General features: G+C 37.9%; 1 protein-coding gene across 11 annotated transcripts in view; it reads left to right on the plus strand.

Moving 5' to 3' along the window:
- EYA4 (EYA transcriptional coactivator and phosphatase 4) overlaps positions 1-13,862 on the plus strand; it is a 292,396-nt gene that overhangs the window by 193,669 nt on the left and 84,865 nt on the right. Inside the window, exon 2 of one of the 11 annotated variants that reach the window (XM_058435568.1) lies at positions 12,017-12,066. The exons of the other annotated variants lie outside the window; for them this stretch is intronic. Coding sequence (XP_058291551.1) covers positions 12,056-12,066 — 11 coding nt within the window. The 5' untranslated portion in view covers positions 12,017-12,055. The remainder of the gene's footprint in view (positions 1-12,016; positions 12,067-13,862) is intronic. 11 annotated transcript variants of the gene reach the window in all.

Below are 13,862 nucleotides of genomic sequence, written 5' to 3' on the forward strand. Positions count from 1 at the left end.
TGAGGAGAAGTTATTAGCATTGTCGTATACCAAACAAGGGTCAAGGGAAGAATTAAGAAGAGGTGGAAAAATGCCCATGAGAGCAGTAGACCCCAGAGACACACCATGGATTCTAATTAAAGTGGATAGAGGGTGACTGTGAGGGGAAAAGTAGATATGAAGAATTGAGTCTAGTTTCAAGTTTCTGAGTTTTGAAAGAAACAATAAAGATAATAGCTAGAGGGGGAAAATAATGAGAATCAGGGGTTTCTTTTTTGTTTTGTTTTCATGATCATCAAATGTTTCAAAGTTAGTCAGTGATTTCTAACTGGGCTCTGATGAAGGGGCTTTGAGTGACCAGTTGTATGAACTTAGTCAACTTGTCAAGTCTCTTTGACTTTTCATCCATTGAAAGGGAGAAAAAGAAAGCTGTTTTTATCCTATGGAGTTGGTGGATTTCAGAAATTTTTTGTTCAGTTTTCTTTTACTTATAATTTCAACTTTTAGATTCACAAGTTACATGTGCAGGTTTGTTATATGAGTAGATTGTATGATGCTGAGGTTTAGGATATGAATGATCCCGTCACCCAGATTGTGAACACAGCACTCAACAGTTAGTTTTTCAACCCTTGCCCCCTCCCTCCTTCCCACCTTGATTAGTCCCTAGTGTCTATTGTTCCCATCTTTATGTCCATGAGTACTCAATATTTAGTTCCCACTTGTAAGTGAGAATATGTGGTATTTGGTTTTCTGTTCCTGCAGTAATTCACTTAGGATAATGACCTCCAGCTAGTACATATATACCATGGAATACTACGCAGCCAAAAAAATAACGGAATCATGTCCTTTGCAGAAATGTTTTAAACAAGAGAATATTGTTTATATTTTAGGTGTAGGTGTTTAGGAGATATTTTAAATGTTATACTCCATCAAGGCTTCAATACATTTGGGGGAAACAGAAAATAAACTAATTTTACTTTCTACCTCATTGTTTGGTCTTAGGCTAAAATCCATGTTTTATGGAGAATACAATAAAATTTTAAACTTCAGGTAGAACTGTGTTTTTTACAAATGTGTAGAAAGTATAGTACCTAATGCATGGTAGAAACTCATTAAATAATTATTAAATTATTCTACTTTTCATATTTAAGGATGAAAATTATTAGAGATTATCCATCAATCAGATTATAAAATTCTTTATACTGGAGAAATTTCTTATACCATGTTTTTTATTTGTCAGAGAATTGATTCTAAAAAAACAATAAAACTATGCCACAAAAAAAGCTAGTAATATTGAGTAGTGCAGTAAAACCTGGGTAACTAAGTCTAACTAGGTAAGTTAATTGAAGTTACTGGAAAATTTATTCATACATTCAATAAGTGTTCATTGAGCACTTACTATGTGACAGGCATTGTGCTAGGCTTCTTGCTCTCATAGAGTATACATTCTAGAGGGAGAGCCAATTAAATAAATTAATATACAATATGTCAGGGAGATAATTGCCTTGAAGAAGAATAAAATGAGATAATGGGATAGTAGGCAATTAGTACAAATGTTTTCATTTTGTATGAGGAGAGCAGGAAGGGAATCTCTGAATAGGGGATGTTTGAGCTGAGACACAGGGCATGGAGGATGGCTGGGAGAACTGTGTTCCTGGGAAAGGGGAAATCAAGTGCAGAGGTCCTAACCTGGGAACACATTGGGTGTGTTTGACAAACAGCAGGTTAGACTGGGGAGATGGGATGTAGGGAATTGGGGCTCTGTGAGTGAGGGGAATCACCTAGGAGATGAGGTCAAGAAATGGGGCATCACTGTGCCATGTAAGGAAGCAAGGCCTTAGAGACTGTGGGAGGAATTTGGGAACTACTCTAAGAGACATGAGAAGGCATTAGAGGGTTTAGAACAGAGGACCGATCACACTGAGCTGGTTATTACTGGGGAGAGTAGGCTGTTCTAAGGCAAGTGTGGCTTGGGGAGATAAAGTTCAAACAAATGTAACTTTTTGTTTCCTTGAAATATATAATAAAGTAAAACTACCTATTCAGGGAGTTTGTCCAAGTAATAGCACTGTCAGATCTACTATAATAAGTAGATGATAACGGTTTGTAATTAGCAAAGTAGCTATTCATATAGAAATCATTCAGTTGATGCTAGTTGACTAATCACTCCTCATGCAATCTTACTCTTGTATTTGATGAACTTTGTTTTGAAGCCAGTGCAATATGAAGTGCACCATCCCTCCTCAGCAGGGACAAATTACCACAGATTATTGAGATCAGTCTCCTTAAAATTAAGTTATTACAACATTCTGTTGTAAAGAAAGAATTATATTGCAGGTATTTTTGTCAAGCTTTTAGGAACTGTTGGAGTGCTTTAAATTTATAGCATTGTGTGTTCCCCTTAAATGTTCATGGTTGGAACACATCTAATTTTATGCAATATTTAAAAACTTTTTTGGCAGTGAGATTCATAGGGCAGAAGTTACAGAATGATTTCATTTTGGAAAATAAGTAAAAAGTAAAGATAACACATGAGCCCAATAAAATACTCCATTTTCTTGATTTTTTTTTTTTTTTTTTGGCCAATATCTTTTTCATGAGGGCAGACCATGGTGCATTATTCCACCCCTGCCCCCAGCATTTGCAAACCACCAGTCATTTCCTTAGGGACCTTAACAAATGGAAGCATTGAATTCTCTTCAGTCAGCGGTGCCTCCCACCTGGGAAAAAGACAGCTCTGTAATTGAATCCCAGCATATGCATTGTCATCCCTCCTGCCTGCTCTCCTGGTGCTACAGCAAATTAAAAGATCTCCAAGGCTCAGCCTGCCTCCCAGCTGCCAGCCCCTGGTAGACATGAGGGAGCCAGCAGGGACCAGGTGGAGCAGTTTTGAGTTGCACTAAACACACGGCGCAAGGAGATTGGCCATAACTTCCCAATGGAATATTTATGCCAGCCCCATTTCTCATCTTGCTCTTTGGCACTGAACACAGTGCTGAGCTCCTGCTGATTTCAGGGGCGCTGCATTGTGTTTGGATCAGCTTTGTGAATTATTACACCAGATGAGAAATGGGCCCAAGTTCCTATCACTAAGACGGCTGGTTGACCTTTTTTTTTTTTTTTTTTTTTTTTTCATAGACACTATCATGTTATAGTATCAAAATTTGGGGCAGTGAGGGAGTTCCCTGACATCTCCTGACACTGCTGTTCCATGAATCATACACAACTTCAACCATTGCTTGCTATGGAGTGGAACTTTAATGGCTCCTATTCAGGGACAGACAAATATACTCTGATTTGTATATTACTGCATGTTCGTCTTTTTTTTTTTTTTAAGGTTTTATTTTTGTTTGCTAAGGTCAGGGACTTATGACAGGGCCCTCTCATCACATTTCACATTCTGATCCCTCGTGGCAGGTGCCAACTTCCTTGCTCTCAAACTGAATGGGTTGAGTAACCTCATAAAGATACAGAATGTCTTGGCAGAGAAAGGAAAGGACTACAGAATGCCTGTCTATGGAAGAGTCTCAGTGTTATTTAGTTATTAGTTAGCCCTGTAAACCCGAGAAGATATTTGGAAACCCATCTACACACACCCATTAACTTTTTCTAGGTGGTGGATCACAGACTTAAATTCATATTCCTGATTCCTAATCCATATTGTTATCTGATAAAAGCACATTCCTTATGTAGATTTTATCATGAAATTTGCTTAAAAAATCATTCTCTTCAATTGTATTTTTGTATAACATAATAAACTATAGATGGTGAACCACTGAACTTCTTGTGAATTGCTGGTTCTAAAATGAAATTCTCAAATGATTAAATTAAAATAATTAGGAGGCAGTGATAATGAGAAGCCAATGTAAGTTCTGTAGGCAAAAGACATGCCAGAATAACCTCGTAGTCTTTTGTGACAGCAGTACCAGAAAGGAAGAGCAAAGACATGCATTACACTTAGAACACATAGAATTCAGCAAAGCGCATGCCAGAGGCTCAGATATTTATGAGAAAAAGACAGAAATTAGCTCAATAACTATTCCCAATGAACTGATATAAATCTGGAGGTATACCTCTAGTACCCTCTTTAAGACCTGTCCTTGGCATTGCGCTTTTCAACATGACTACAGGCATGCGCCACCATGCCCAGCTAATTTTTGTATTTTTAGTAGAGACGGGGTTTCACCATGTTGGCCAGGATGGTCTCCATCTCTTGACCTCGTGATCCGCCCACCTTGGCCTCCCAAAATGCTGTGATGACAGGCGTGAGCCACCATGCCCGGCCAACATGTTTATTGTGAGGGCATTGAGGGCATGCTAAGAAAGTCTATAGGTGAGATAGGAACTTCACTGGGAAAGATGACATTGAACGGCAGAATCAGAATCTAACAGACAGGCTGAAACAATGGACTCAAGTCCAACAAGATGGCATTTAGGAGAAACACATGAAAAGCTGTTCACTCAGGTCCCAAATGCCAACTGCATGTGTAGTGAGCGACTGGGAGGACACAGGGCTCTCAAGCATCACTTGGGACAAAGACTTGGGAATTTCACTGGCTGGGTTTAGGCATGAATTAGGACTGCACAGTGTCTGAGGACAAAGCTAATGTACTCTTCAGTCTACACTGACAAGTGAGAGTTGTAATAGCCTTGCCATATTTTGGACCACAACTGTATGACTGTGGGGACTACTGTTAAAGAAGAATCCTGGAGATCTTATGGAAGAGAACCCTAGGAAGGTAAAAGAGTGAGATGAGTGTACTGAGGGAATTGGAGATGCCCTCTGTGAGAGAGAAAAAGCTATTGGGCAGGATGGGTCATTGATGTGTGAAAGACTGTTATATGAAAGAAGGTTTAGACTTGACCCATGACAATAAATGAATTTTCTTGGACCAAAGTTTCAGGGAAGCCCTGGATAGAAAACTTTCTAATAGTATAAGTTATCTAAAAATGAAAGGGCTGCCTCTTAAGAAAATGATTTTCTTGACACTACAAGTTTTCAAATAGACAAACCAGGCTGTTTTATTGTCTGTGTTGTAGAAGTGATTGTAGTAATAAAATTTATGAAGGATGCACTATAGGCCAACCTTTGGATACTTTTTTTTGTGTGATCTTATTTAATTCACACATTAGCCTTCCAGAGGATATTATTATCTCCAATATTGAGACTAAGGTCCCATGACTGGTAAATGAGACAGAGTTTAAAATTCAGGTTTTAGTTGACAGTAGAGACTCTTAACATTGCTCTCATAGCCTTAAGCACAATACTCCATTTTGCATTTGAGGACATTTAATGTCCCTTCAGAACTGGAAATCTGATCATTTTAATAGGTTACCACCTTTTTTTTTTTGTACATTGTATCAATGCTTTGCTCTTGTTAGTACGACATTCTAGTATTGGAAAACCTAGATTTGTTTATCCTGTGAACAGTTTGATCTTTACTGGTAGAGTTTTTTCTTAGAAAAAAACAGTGATATGTTTCTTAGTATAATTGATGGCATTAAATGTTTTGATTGTGGTCTTATGGCTTTACTCCACTACTTGCTAGAGGAAAATAATTTTCTGCTTCATTAATGATGGTTTGAACTGATCTGACAGAAACTGAATCCTGTGCCATTCAAATAATGCTTGGAAAATCCATTGGATTTTTGTTTATTTCTTTGTTTTCCTATTAAGGGGGGCTTTTAAAAACAAAAATTTAGGGAAATGCTTATGGTTTTTGGAAACATTTGTTCATATTTCTTGGGGGTGGAGGGAACTGACATGTTTTAAATTTGTTAGAGTCATAGTGAACAAAGGGGAAGAGTTGCAGGTCTCAAGTCTAGAGCTGTGGGCCCTGGAAAGGAAAAATTGTAAAAGTGTCCAGAGAACAGTGTGTTCATGGCTTTATTTGCCGTTACTCCGAGGCCTGAGGTCACCCTGGCAGATGGGTCACTTGCACTGCAAGCACTCATGCTGGCTTCAGGGACAGGGATGAGGTCACTGGCACATTGCAAGAACAGCTGCCTTTCTTTATGCATACCCCACTTTCCTGGTCCTTGTTAAGGGTCTCCTTCCTCCTGCAGTTCCCATCTCCACAGCTGACCCCAGTGCTGACTGTGTCTGGGGAAATGGGTTGGTGAGGGCCTCCTTCTGGGACTATCTGTGCACCTGATCAGTGATATAGACACTGTGCAGCAGAGAGGAGCCACATCTCCCAGCCCGCCTGCCAGCAGAGTAACTGCCTCAGGGTTACAAGTTGTGACAAGTGGTTTTTGGATCCTAATCTGAAATATGTCGATTTAACATGACCTAGCATTGTTACCTGATGTTTTTAAATGCCCGTACTTTTTCCAGAAAGCGGGAACTGATACACAGCAGTGGCATGCCCTACTAATTTTCATAAGATCTAAATTGATCAGGACGCTTTATTACTTTTTTTATTCCACAATATCTTTTTCCTCTTTGCCTCTAAAGCGCATATGTGTGCGTGTACACGCACACACAGACACAAACGCTTGTGCACACACACACACCCCTCACTCATTTGGGAGATCTAACACTGCACATATAAATATTGAAACTTCCAGGCTGGGCGCGGTGGCTCACACCTGTAATCCCAGCACTTTGGGAGGCCGAGGCAGGTGGATCAGGAGGTCAGGAGTTCGAGACCAGCCTGGCCGACGTGGTGAAACCCCACCTCTACTAAAAATACGAAAATTAGCCAGGCATGGTGGCGCGTGCCTGTAATCCCAGCTACTCAGGAAGCTGAGGCAGGAGAATTGCTTGAACTCGGAAGGCAGAGGTTGCAGTGAGCCAAGATCGTGCCGTTGCACTCCAGCTCTGGGCGACAGAGCAAGACTCCATCTCGAGGAAAAAAGAAAAAAAAAAGAAATTTCCATGCTTGCATCAGAGAGCTAATTCCATCTCCCCTTAGCCCCTTGCTCTCCCACCTAGCCTGTGGGAATCTTTGAAGATGCTTTGTATTCTAAGAACTGTCCCAAGAACATAGTAGATGCTCAAGCAATGTTTGCTGAACTAAACTACATTTGACTCCAAGTAACCAAATGACTTTATCTACATTTTTTTCTATTCCTTTTATTCATTAGCACCCACTAAATATACTCCACTATTCTAGGAATAGGGAAAAAGAATTCATGAACAAGTTAGAAAACAATCCTACCCTGATGGTGCCTTACAGTCTAATTATGTGAATGGAAGCTGTTGTTGTTATTCTTACTTTTCAGGTAAGGAGAATTGAGGCTTATGTCACATAGGAAAAAAAAAATTATGAACAAGTCTTGCCCTTAAAATCGTTCTGATGGTCAAATGCAAATTTGCTATTTTGGTGGACTCTTGAGAATATGGGAAATAGACCCGTGTCCAATTTATGCAAAGAGAAAAAGCTGGCATGAGAGTGAGAGTCTTTGAATGTCAGGAATGCTTTTGCATTTCTTGGGTTGTGAACAACTGATGGAGTCAACTAATAAATAAGCAGGAACATGACTCATTACCAGGATCTGTACAGAATGAATCATGGCTTCTGAGTTCGAGTAGACGCTAAAGTGCACATTTTAAGGCTTCCCCTTTCTTGGGTTTGAAGAGGATATTTCAAACTATTAGAAAGAAATTCCATCTATGCTACAGAAAAATTGCAGGAAAAAAAATCCCCAGAAACTAGTTGCATGTCTTTACATTTTTCTTTCTTTTCCTTTTTTAAGTTTTTGTATTTATGGCTAAGTTCATTTTTTTATATTGTCCAGAAAGATGCTAATATTCAAATGGCCTTATGACATAAGGACCACTAACAAGGGATTGAAATAAACATCCTGGAAAGAAAGAATGACTTTAAATATTATGAGCAGTGTAAATTTGGCAGAGCAGATGCTTATATTGACTTTAGTAACCTGAAAACTATTCAAAATGTTTTATTTCAGGGATATGCATTCCTGATTGTGATTTCACGGTGTGAATGAAATAAAGTCACTTAAATTCATAGAAACAGTCTGTGCTCTGGCATCAGATAAACATGAGTTCAAGTTCTGGTGCTGCTACTTTCTATCTGTGTGACCTTGGGACTGCTGTGTATCCTGTCTGAGCCTCAATTTCTTCATCTATAAAATGTGGAAAATAATGTGTATATTAATATGTTATTTTCAAGATTAAAGGTGATAATATATATATGAAAAACCAAACACAGAATGTGTCATACTGTATTAGTCCATTTTCAAAATGCTGTAAAGAACTGCCCAAGACTGGGTAATTTATAGAGGAAAGAGGCTTAATTGACTTACAGTTCCGCATGGCTGGGGAGGTTTCAGGAAACTTATAATTATGGCAAAAGGTGACCGAGAAGCAAGGCACCTTCTTCCCAAGGTAGCAGGGAGGAGAATGAACGCAGGAGGAACTACCAAACACTTATGACACCATCAGATCTTGTGAGAACTCACTCACTATCTTGAGAATAGCATGGAGGAGACCGCCCCCATGACTCGATTACCTCCACCTTGTCTCTCCCTTGACATGTGGGGATTATGAGGATTACGGGGATTACAATTCAAGATGAGATTTGGGTGGGGACACAAAGCCTAAACCATATCACATACAGTATATACACCGTAAAAACTGATACCCATTAATCATTTTCTGTTGCTTAAACCTAAGGTAAAATTTGTAGATTTTACATTCTGTATAAATTGGAATTAAAAGGAATCTGAAGTGTCACAATTAATCACAAAACATATAAAAGGAAATACAGGAATATTTTTGCCATATTCTTGGTAGCAATCGTGTATCTCTGTTCTCTGAAGACTCTTTTAGTTGCAAGAAACACTGACCTACCTAAATGAATTCAAACATAAGTAACTAAATTGTAAATATCTAGATAATTGCATTTCGGTTTCCCGTGGACTGGAATGTAGAATGCCAAGGCTATTTTTATTTTGAGGTTTTTGTTTTTCCAGGGTAACATTTTCAGTTTCTTCTCTGCTCCTTTCTATGGTGTGTGCTCCATCCTTTTATTCCTGATGGATGTTCCTTCTTTACTCATCTTGTATGTGGTCCCGATTGGCTATGAGCCCCTACACTACTTTGTGGCTTCAGTGAAATCATTAAGCAGATACCTCCTCCAGGATCCCTTATTCGAATTCATCAAAACCCAGCTAAGAATTTCTGATGACATTTTCTAGAATCTTTAAGTTTACATTAATTTCTGTCTGTTCCACTTTATGGACGCTTACTGTACTTTAATTTTCTATTCACAGGACCCTGCTTTGTCATTTAGATGGTAAACTCCTTGAGGGTAGGGCCATGTTTTCTTCACTCAGCAATCCTAACACCTGTGACAGTGCTTTACATGTAATAAGCAACCATTAATTTGTTTGATCATTTAAATTAAAAGTCTTGGCTGGGCGCGGTGGCTCACGCCTGTAATCCCAGCACTTTGGGAGGCCGAGGTGGGCAGATCACGAGGTCAGGAGATTGAGATCATCCTGGCTAACACAGTAAAACCCCATCTCTACTAAAAATACAAAAAATTAGCCGGGCGTGGTGGTGGCCACCTGTAGTCCCAGCTACTCAGGAGGCTGAGACAGGAGAATGGTGTGAACCCAGGAAGTGGGGCTTTCAGTGAGCCAAGATGGCACCACTGCATGCCAGCCTGGGCGACAGAGCGAGACTCCGTCTCAAAAAAAAAAAAAAAAGTCTTTGGGTTGGGCGAATCTAGTAGAAGATAATGACATTACGAGCATTTAGCGTTTACTGTAATTAAGTCTGTTATCGGGGTGTGCTACAGATACTACTTGGTACTGTTTTTGAGCTCATCTTTGTTCTTGGATTTCACATCTCTTTTTCTTCTGTTTGTTCCACGATTGGCAAATCTTCTGATTCCTGACTGCCATTTAAACTCATTTATCCCAGTTTTTCACACTTAAATTCACCTTGTCACACTCACATGCTTGATTTCACAGCTGTTTCTAAGATGTTTATGGCTTACACACCATTTCACTCATTCATTTATTACTGAAATGTTTCTTGAGAAACTGCTTTTCTTGAGAAACTACTTTTTCAGGCAGCTTTGCAGGCAATAAGGATATAGCAGTGATTCACTGGAATGAAATAATACAAATTAAAATCAGCAAAGAAAAAAGGCATATGGGGCAGAGTTCAGGAGAAACCGAGAGTTAATTTCCAGTTGTCTTCTGTCCAGAGTTGTACAAATAGCACTTATTTGTCCCTGCAACAATGGGTGACAGTACATTCAGAGTGTTGCCAATGGTGGATGCTCATCCAAGCCTTAGTGCCCAGGGGTCGCTATTATTGGAGGTCAGTTATAGAAACATGTCTGACCACCCATGTGGCTGACCTTCATTACTGTTTTAGCCCCTTCAGAAGTCAGACTGATTCTGCGTGGCCTAAAGCCCCCACCAGGAATCACATTGTTAGCATAGAGTGTCTGGTGTGGCCCAAGGCTCCAGCTAAACACAGATACTCTTATAAGTTAAGATATTCCAAGGGCTTAAAGGTTATCTCTCAGGAATTGGTCAAGGGACAAACCTTTCTTTTGAATGTGCAGGGTTTGGACGATACACTTTTTACTGCACAAGGGCTAACCTCACTTATTTTCTTTCTTCTCTCAAGGACCAAGCCCTGCGCCATCTAAACAATTGTTTCCAACATTGTTTCCTCAGTTTTAGTTTTATAGTGGCAATATTAGGTCCTAGTTACTCTCTCATAGACAGGAATTATAGTCAAGTAATTTGAAAACCTCTTTATAAAATGTTATTTCATTCTTATTACTTCCTTTCTATGCTTTTGAGTATATTCTATAATGTGCCTATATAAAAATGTACATAATTCATTAGCACATATAAATGACGCCTAAATAAATATGTACACATATTTGAGGTGCTTACTTTTTTATTCAATTAACGATCTAGTAGTTTGGAAGCTACTGAGTTTGACAGCTGTTTATTTGCATCTTTAATAGGAAGGGCACTTCAGGAGTTAACAAGATAAATGAAAAAGAATCTTGTTATCACAGACATCCTGTGGCAGCTTTTTTTTTTCATTTGTTTTCTAGAAGAACGTGTACACAAATGACAATAAGTTAAGACAGAGTGTGAAAAGTGCTGCAGAGGAAGGTAAAAATAATGTAACAAAAATATGACCGTATGACCAGGTAACTTCTGGTTTTGAGGACCAGAAAAAGCCTCATGGAGAAAGTAGCATTTCTGAGGTATTTAAACATTGATTAAGATGGTTTTCAGGAGCTATCAGACAAGAAAGATGTTGTACAAGCTAAAATTATGAAGGGGAAATTGTGACAATAGTAAAATAATCATTTTTGATACAAGAAACTGTATACTAGGTGATTACTTGAAGATAAAGCTGAATGGAGAGCTGTGAATGTCTGGGTAAGGCATTGGCACAGGATAGTACTGATTATATTTGTAAAGAGAAGACATATAATAAGAGCTAAGTTTGGATTTCTTGGAAATCAGATTAACTTTATTTTTGTTCCCCTCTATGCATTTCTTATGATTGGCTTTAATAAAGCATTCTCTTATTTTCAGAATTTGACTGGTGTGTTTAGCTGTGGTTTTTCTTTTTCCTATTTGATGTTCATGGTGCTGTAAGGCTCTTGGGTTGATGTTTTTCATCAGATTTGGGAAAATTTTGACCATTACTTATTCCAATATTATTCTGTATCATTCTCTTTCTCCTGTTTTTTTGATAATATTACACAGGTTACTTATACTCAATTAAGTTTCCATTCCCACTTTTTTCCTCTGTGCTTCAGTTTGGATAATTTGCATTGGCCCAGCTTCAGATATCCTGGTCCTTTCTTTTACAATGTCCAATATGCTGTTAAGTCCACTCAAATAATACTTATGTAATATATTGTTATTTTCATTCTAGAAATTTTATTTAGTTCTTTTTTAAGAGTTTCCATTTCTTCTCCCTGTGCAATATAGAGATACATAACTCTTATAAATAAAGTTTCAGTGCTGCAAAAGAAATGGCACTCGAATATAAAATTTTCTTTTTAATTCTCAGCAAGGCAACATACTTCTAGAGAAGGGTGCGCCCTTACAGATGGAGCAATGGTGAGTGCACACCTGGACAACAGAGGGAACGGGGTTCTTATCCCTGAGGGACGTAGCCCCTGCTGCCGTGTCTTTCCCCTATTGGCTAGGGTTAGATGGCTAAACCAATTCTGATTGGCTAATTTAAAGAGAGTGACAGGGTGAGTGGTCTGGTGGAAAAAAATGGTTACGCAGGGTGGAGAATGAGTCAGGGCGGAGCAGGTAGCAGGTAATCAGAATGAGTTGGGATGGAGCAGCTAATCAGAATGAGCCAGGGTGGAGCAGGTAATTAGAATGAGTCAGGGTAGAGCAGGTGATGGAAATGCATCAGGGTGGGGCAGGTAATCGAAAAGGGTTGCTTTATGAAGAAGTTAAGTTTAAAAGTAGAAGGCAAAGAATTGAACATACTGACATATTGATTCTTTGAAAAGAAATTTAAAACTCATATCTAACAATACATATTTATATACATGTTATATACATATATGTATTGATCTATATGTGACAGATGTATATATGGCAGATATGTATATATTAATACCTATATATGGCATATAGATATTTATATACCTTTTGTGTGTGTCTTTTCCTATAAAGTTACTTAATATATTCACATTGGTTTTAAAATCCTTATCTGCTAGTTTCAACACTTGAGTCATAAACAGGTCTGCTTTTATTTAGTGTTTTCTGTCCACGAGGAGTCATATTTTTCTGCTTTTTGTTAGGTCACAAAATATTTATAATGTTCTGAACATTATATACAATAAATCAATAGAGATTGAAGCATAGTATATTTTTTGTTTGTTTTATTTCCCCCAAAAGTGGTAGTTCTTTCCTCTGGCGGTTAAGGTGAGGATCTGTTCACTGAGACCCTTCCTAGAGTTGAGCTTAACTGGAGCTAGACTGTGATTAGCCCAACTTCCATCCCTCTGAAAAATCACTGCTTTTATAATTCAACATTTGAACTGGAGAGGCATTGACTAAAGTTATAAATTTTTAGTTTTTTTTTTTTAGTTAATATTTTTATTTAGTACTGGCAAGGTCCTTATGTATGTAACTGGTAAATTCACTCAGTTCTAGTAGTTTGGGGATTTGGGGTATGAATTTCCCAGAATTTTCTCTATAAACAATTAAATCATTTGTGAATTAAAGTTTTTTCTTTCTAAACTTTGCTTATTTTGTTTCTTTATTTTTGTCTGGTACTGGCTAAGATTGCTAGTAGAATATTGTGGTGAAGTAGGAAAAGCAGATGTCTTTGGCTTGCTACCAAAATAATTCAGTATTTCATCATTGAATATGATATAAGCTATAGATTTTTCAAGAGTGCTTTTATCACACAGAGGAAAAATACTTCTTTTCTTAGTTTGCCAAGAATTTGTATCATGAATGGATGATGAATATTGTCAAATGTTTTTTGCACTCATGGAAATAATATTAATATATTGAATTACATTGATTTCCACATGTGAAATCAGCTTTACATTACTGGCATAAAGTGCACTTGGTCATGATATTTTTCTGTTGCTGGGTTTGATTTGAGAATATTTTGTTAAATATTTTCTCATCTGTGGTTATAAGAAATATATATCCATATTTTCTTTTCTTAAAATTGTTCCTTTCTGGTTTTGGGGTCAGGGTAATTCTGTTCTCCTACCATGGAATGAAAAGTGTTTCCTTCTATTTTTTCTGAAAGAATTTGTAAAAAAAAAAAATCATTATTTAAAAAAAATTTTTTTTAAATAACAGTAGCAAAAAAAAGTTTGCTAGTATTTATTAATTGAACCATATGGCCCTGGAGGTTTTTTTGATAAATATTT

The sequence above is a fragment of the Hylobates moloch genome, unplaced genomic scaffold (genome assembly GCF_009828535.3).
Source record: "Hylobates moloch isolate HMO894 unplaced genomic scaffold, HMol_V3 SCAFFOLD_2, whole genome shotgun sequence".
NCBI classification, from domain to species: Eukaryota; Metazoa; Chordata; class Mammalia; order Primates; family Hylobatidae; genus Hylobates; species Hylobates moloch.